Here is a 7,270-nt window from a genome sequence, read left to right as displayed (position 1 = left end):
GGGGGGGTCACATCACAAACACATACCAGCTTCATCACTGTGTCTGTCACGCGACTCTGTTCCCCTTTCAGGCTCTGTCTTTACATTTATTTTGAAAGATGATGAAGCTTGCGATTATGGTAAGGGGCGTTACATTTCCGACGAGTGCTTGCGGTGTTCGGCCAATCACAATGCACTGGGTCAGCTGGCCAATCAGAGCAGACTGCGCTTGTCGGAAGGAGGGACTTTGTAGAAAACGAAGCGTTTGAGAGGCGGGGCATAGAGGACCTACAATAATGTACAGTATTTGAAATATAATGTGTTTTTTGAACATTAAAGCATGTAAACATATTCTGTTACACCAAATACACAAAATAATGATCTTTAAAAAAGCATCATATGACCCCTTTAAATTATCTTTTGGGAGTAATTTCTCAGCCAAATTTAATGTGCGATTAATTTGGGATTCATTAGATTAATTAATCGCCACATCATGTAATTAATTAGATTTAAAAAATGTAATCGCTTACCAGCCCTAGTTCACATATGTAAATATAGTCAGGCAATATCATCAAAAATACTTATATTTATTATCGATATGATGCAAAATACAAACTGATGCACAAAATAAAATAAGAAAATGCCATCTATGCTGTAAATAAATGCTCTGCTCATATGAAACCAGAACACAACAGAAATGTTTCCGCAACAGAAAAAATACAGAATACAAATTTATAAATAAATATAAATATTTTAAACAATAGGTTAAAAATGATAAATTATGAAAATTATGTTTTAAGATGTACAGAAAGCACTTCTCTTTCTCCCACTCTTGCTCCCATACAGACGCACACACAAACAGTACTATGGACACACGCTGCTCTGACGATTTTATCAGTAAAATAGTTTAGCAACTTAAAAAGCTACATACACTATCACACTATCAGGGTAATAACAGAGCTGTTCTTTAAGCAGCTGAACTTAAGAGTTTCTCTAATAAGAGTTGTTTATCTCACAGTCTCACAGTGCATTGTTATCTTAGTCTTGTTAAAAAGTATTAGGTAGGGATGCGCCGATAGGATTTTTTGGGGCCGATACCATACCGATATTTATCACTTCCTCTCTTATTTGAAATTTTGGCATCAAAATAGATAGCATTTTGATCATGTTTTAAATCAGCAAAGTTCAAAAACACCTACATTAAATTATACTAGCAGTTTTATTGCTGCATCATCAAATAATTTCTAATGAACATGGATTGGATCCATTTAACATTCAGCAGGCCTACATAAATACAACCAAACAAAGATACATATTAAATAAACAGTGCGTTTTAGGTATGTTTAACAGTTTTCAGGTACAGAAATAACGTAAACAAATGTAAAATAACACTTCACTGTATAAATTAAATGCATATTAATCCTTCTTTATTGTAACAGAATTTATTATGATTAATCATCTAATTTGTTTTTGTATACATTTTAATATTTTTTTTGTAAGTTTAAATATGTATGAGATCTCCTTTACTAAGGCGGGACTCTTATTTTGACGGGTTTTCTAGTCTACGGAGCAGCTATATCGGTAATGAAAGCACGCAGTTCTTCGGATTTAAAGTTTGTCAGTACCCCCCGAAAAGGCATGAAATCTGTATATATTTGTTTACTGTTAGTTGTAATAAGTGTTTTGTATAATTCGCTGTATGTTGATGATAATGCAACTGAGAGAGAGAGTTTAATGTGCACTTCTCGTGCTGTGTTTTGTGTAGCTCTTATGGTGATTTTTGGGAGTGAAAAAGGACGCAATAAACTTAAAACATCAGTAAAGTTTTGGTCATCATTCAGATGAGGTCCGCTACACTTATGAAAGTTACAAAAGTTATTTAGTCAAGAATAGTGTGCAATCTTTTGTTATTTGATTAGCATTAAAGTGCAGACATCAGCACTAGGATTATGCTACAGACATTATACAGCTCAGTGCCTATTTAGCTCAGTGCATTATACAGCTCAGTGCCTATATAGTCTCACACAGTTAATTAATAAACCATTGGTTTGTTATATCGGCCTTTTTCCTTATATAGCTGATATGCCGATGGTTGTAAATTGAGGAAAAATCGGCCGATAAATATCGTCGGCCGATACATCGGTGCATCCCTAGTATTAGGGGAAAATATTCCACTATTATCAAAAGTAATCCTGACAGAATTAAATAAGGAAACTAGTAGTGAACTGACCTCATCTGTGGGGTCATAGTACTGTTCCAGGTATGGGTGAGCCAGCGCCTCCTCCACCTCAATCCTCTTATGAGGGTTAAATGTCAACATCTTATCCAACAGGTCCAATGCTACAAGAAAACAGAGACAAACCAGTTCATTAAAAACAAACCAGGAAAAAATTACAAAGTACAGATCTGCTAAGCCTTCATTGGTTATAACCAGAAATTCAAACATATTTTGTCAAATTAGTCCGATTACATGTGACAGATATGAGGACTAGTTTCTTTGTGTGTGGAGTGAGGGTGTGGAGTTGAACTCTGACCTTTAGGGTCTGCATTAGGAAACAGGCGGTTCCACGGCACTTTGCAGCGGAGAGGAAGTGACAGCAGGTAATTTCTTGCCTTAATGTTGATAATGCAGTTGAGATCCTCCTGAGAGGGGGAGCCCAAAATACCTACAGGAGAGAGAGAAGACAAATAAAAGTATTAAATGATGAAAATACAGATCAGGAGAACAAGAGAATAAATGGAAAACAAATGTGCTTGGTTTTGTTGCATCATTATTTCCTCGTTCTTTTAAAATAATATTTAAATATTTAATAAGTAAAGTAGTTTGATATATAAAGAAGTCACATATGCTCACACTAAGGCTGCGTTTATATGATCAAAATACAATTTATTACAATATATTAATATAAATATGATTATAGTCTAAAATAACTGTTTTCTATTAGAATATATTTTAAAATGTAATTTATTCCTGCGATGGCAAAGCTGAATTTTCAGCATCATTACTCCAGTCTTCAGTGTCACATGATCCTTCAGAAATCATTCTAATATAATCATTCGCTGCTCAAGAAACATTTCTTATGATCAGTGTTGAAAACCGTTGTACTACTAAATATTTTTGTGGAAAGTGATATTTTTGCCATTTTGCTAGAAGTTTTGAGACGGAGACTTCAAATTTTTTCGTGGATAATTTTGAGACAACATTTTACCATACTATTCTGCTCATGTTTACATAATTATTCAAAAGCTGTGATGAACGCCACGCCAATGTGAAGTACAGTAGGAAAAACAGCCTATTTAATTTGAAATTACAAAACAACAATTGCTAAAGCTGTAGAATATGGCACATTTAATAACCTAAGTAGAAAACACCATTTATTTATTTATTTTTGGTTCTGTGGACACCGAACTGAATAAATGCTTGTCCAGAGAATGAGAGAGACAGTAAAACAATAACCCAGGGCACCAGGCTAATGATGTGCAGACGTAATCTAAATGAGGAAATAAGTAGAGTTATCAACAAGGAAACATCTGCTCGCACAGGCCAGACGGGTTCAAAAACACATGTTAATGGAAATAAGTGTTACTACAGAGATTGTCTCTTTAGGAGCCATTGCTATGGGTTTGGTGGGAAAACACACCTTCAAACACACGCAGCAGCTCGGACAACATTATCAGCTCATTGCAAGGTCAAAATCAACAGCATCTCTGACAGGAAACACAGAGTTTTTAACTGATACAACGGACGGAGAAAGGAAAAATAAAAAGAAGGGTGATGTGCTTGCAAGGGAAATGATGATGAAGCCTTTTTGGCGATAACCATCAAATGCTTATCTCAGTCTTACGATGCAAAACTGACCACAATGTATCATGTTTCAGTCCAGAGATGGATGGCCTATGCAGAGCTTTTGAAGAGCGATCAATGTACATCAATTATTTAGCTGACTGAGTAAGCATGTTTCCCATTACAGATGGACAGATTTATGAAAACTATACAAAAACATCTCATGTTTCTTTATAAGAAGAGTTCGATGTCAATGCAGACAATGTGGTGTTTAGTCTTCCTGATGTCTCATGTGATTCACCTCAACATCAACAATCAACATAAAAAAACAAAGTTCAGATCTATCCGAATTAGGGTTGCATGATTTGGGGAAATTTCTGTGATTCAAAATGCTATTTATTTCTTTTGATTTAAAATGCAATGCATTTTAAATAGCTAAAGGATGGATATACTTGTTTGCAGGGCTGCAAAATTGGGCCAAAAATCAAATAACGATTTTTTTTCTAATAAAAACTGCTATTTAAAATCAATAAAATAGCTCCAGATTTGCTGGGCTGCACATTTTATTATTATATATCAATATGCCTTTAAAATAATAATGATAATTATTATTATCATTACTATTTTATTATTTATGATTATATTATTTTTTATTATGAATTATTATATTTAATAAAAAAAATTGCAAGTGGTGCAACTACGAGCAATACCAAATCTGTTAACATTCCTATTCATCTCAATGCAGTTCTAGAAGTATGCGTCTTGAAATCTTGAAGTCTTTTTTATAGGAACTACAGAGCTTTTTCACCTGAGCTGTAAATGTCATATGACTAATCACACTATACTTACAGGAAAACAACATCATGACAACTATGACTGGCTGTTGGCACCATAAACCCAAACCCTTCACTAGTGGCTATAAGCTGTGAATTCAAAGGCTGCAGGCGGGGAAATATATAAAGTCCACAAGGTGGTTTACCTAAAATGTGGTTAAGCTGGTCCAGATAGTGTTTCCCAGGGAAGATGGGTCTATTCGAAAGCATCTCAGCCAGAATGCAACCGACCGACCATATATCAATGGACTTAGTGTAACCCTGAGAGACAGACACAGACATAAAGAGATTGTTAACTGATATAGCTATCAACATTTACGCCAAGTTTTTTTTAAATTTTCTGTGTGGTACGTATCATAGTAATACCATGGCAATCTTAGAATGATGGCAAATGATGACAACTTACATTTATATGAAAACTATTTCTGTAAGAAAAAAAAAGTATATTTTTAAATTAAGGGTTATTTATTATCTAAATAAAGCTAACTAAAAACTAAAGCTAGCTAAAAATAAAACTTAATTTTTTTTTTATTGAAATAATGTTGAAATAAAATACATTATAAATATTAGATGAAAAACTTGAACTAAATATCAATTTGTAATGTTGCCTTGGAAAATAACTAAAATAAATGTAAGTTCAAGCAATAAAATTACTAACTGGAAGTAAATAAAAACTGAACTAAATAAATGAAATAAAAAAATAAATAAAATCTAAATAGTAATATTTAAAAAAAAAGAATAAAGATGATAAAAACACAAAAAATGCAATGACCAACACCAAACTGCTGACTGAAGGTGGCGTAGAGTAACCAAACAAACACTTGAGACAATAATGAAATAACTTAACTCCAGGTTTAGACTTAATCCGTTTTTGAATGACCAGTCCAACAATCTTTGAAAGATCAAGACTGATTCCTCACCTTGGAATTGAGCATAATCTCTGGTGCGCGGTACCAACGCGTGGCTACATACTCCGTCAGGAAGCCAGTGTGGTCATGGTCTGGATCAGCCACCCGGGCGAGCCCAAAATCACAGATCTGCGGGAGAAAAAACCAACAAAAACAGAAGTTTACAGAGATTTGTGAGTATCCAGCAATGTCCAAGATGAGCCAGACATTACTTTGCATTAATAAAGCGTGGTATGGTGTGGTGGCAATGGAGTTAAAAAGTGATGGCTGTACATCAGTTAAACTTTATTTTAACTATTATTATAGTTAACTTAAACTAAAACCATAAAAAAAAATTTCATTACTTGAAATAAAACATTTATCTGAAATAAAATACAAAAAGATTTCAGCTAGTTTCCAATGCAACATTTCTCGTTTTCATTTAAAGTTGATGTACTAAAATAAAAAAGAACTATATAGACATTTAAAAACAACAAAAACTAATAAAAATGACATACACATGAACATGAAAGCAGAAAATTTAACAATCTAATTCAAAATATTAACAACTATAATGGTATCTCAATGATACTAAAATAACACTGATTTACATTTTATTTCGAATTATTTCTTATTCTCTGCCCTCTGTTTGGCTGATGAGCTGGACGAGCTGTTTGATAAAATAGAATAACTTTATATTTATTATAACACTTAAAGAAAATCATACATTAGTAAACTGGAAGTTATGTGCTTTTTTGTAAAACCAACAGGTGCAGCATTCTGAAAACATAGTTTTTTCCCCCCCAGTTCCATTTAGTGACACAGAAATGACGCACATCACCTTTAAATGAGTTTAAAATTACATAATGGCAAGGAATCGCAGTGTACTTCACCTTGAGGTCGCAAGTAGTGTTGAGCAACAGGTTAGATGGCTTCAGGTCTCTGTGGAGAACGTTTGCTGAGTGGATGTACTTCAGGCCACGCAAGATCTGGTACAGGAAGTAACAGATGTGGTCATTGCTCAAGTGCTGCGTCTTCAACAGCTTGTACAAGTCTGTCTCCATCAGATCCTGTACAATGTAGCTATAGTTTTTCAACGTCAAGGTCAAACACAAAGCTTGGAGAACAGAAAAGAGAAATGGGTGCATTTAAGGACTGACAAAAGCTTATTGAAGTTCATGCAAACTTTAAACGTTTAGAATGTGCAGCCATACTTTTATTCAGCAAGGATGCATGATTAAATTGATCAAAATTGACAGCAAAGTTATTTTTAATGTTACAAAAGATTATTTCAAATAAATGCTGTTCTTTTGAACTTCCTATTTATTAAATAATAATAGTAATCATAAATAAAAATTGATTTAAAAAAAAAAAGCATCAGTGTCTTCAATATTGATAATAATAGGACATTTTTCTTGAGCAGCAAATCAGTATATTAGAATGATTTCTGAAGAATCATGTGACACTGAAGACTGGAGTAATGATGCTGAAAATTCAGCTTTGTATCACAGGAATAAATTACATTTTACAATGCATTAAAATAAAAAAACAATTTTAAATTGCTATAATATTTCACAGTATTAATGTTTTTACTATATTTTTGAGCAAATAAATACAGCCTTGATGAGCATAAAATACTTCTTTCAAAAACATTTAAAAAATCTTACTGACCCCCAGCTTTTGAACAGTAGTGTATATACACACACATATATATATATATATATATATATATATATATATATATATATATATATATATATATATATATATATATATATATATATATA

The 7,270-nt window shown here is 33.0% G+C and overlaps 1 protein-coding gene across 1 annotated transcript in view; it reads right to left on the bottom strand.

The window, feature by feature from the left end:
* LOC107599610 (mitogen-activated protein kinase 1) overlaps positions 1 to 7,270 on the bottom strand; it is a 38,386-nt gene that overhangs the window by 11,502 nt on the left and 19,614 nt on the right. The window contains exons 3-7 of the mRNA XM_016291257.1: positions 6,377 to 6,566; positions 5,517 to 5,633; positions 4,743 to 4,857; positions 2,514 to 2,645; positions 2,210 to 2,319 (exon numbers count right to left, since the gene is read on the bottom strand). Coding sequence (XP_016146743.1) covers positions 2,210 to 2,319; positions 2,514 to 2,645; positions 4,743 to 4,857; positions 5,517 to 5,633; positions 6,377 to 6,566 — 664 coding nt within the window. The remainder of the gene's footprint in view (positions 1 to 2,209; positions 2,320 to 2,513; positions 2,646 to 4,742; positions 4,858 to 5,516; positions 5,634 to 6,376; positions 6,567 to 7,270) is intronic.

The sequence above is a fragment of the Sinocyclocheilus grahami genome, unplaced genomic scaffold, assembly GCF_001515645.1.
Source record: "Sinocyclocheilus grahami isolate Dianchi unplaced genomic scaffold, SAMN03320097.WGS_v1.1 scaffold269.1, whole genome shotgun sequence".
Taxonomy (NCBI): Eukaryota; Metazoa; Chordata; class Actinopteri; order Cypriniformes; family Cyprinidae; genus Sinocyclocheilus; species Sinocyclocheilus grahami.
This window is presented reverse-complemented; position numbering and strand designations above follow the sequence as displayed.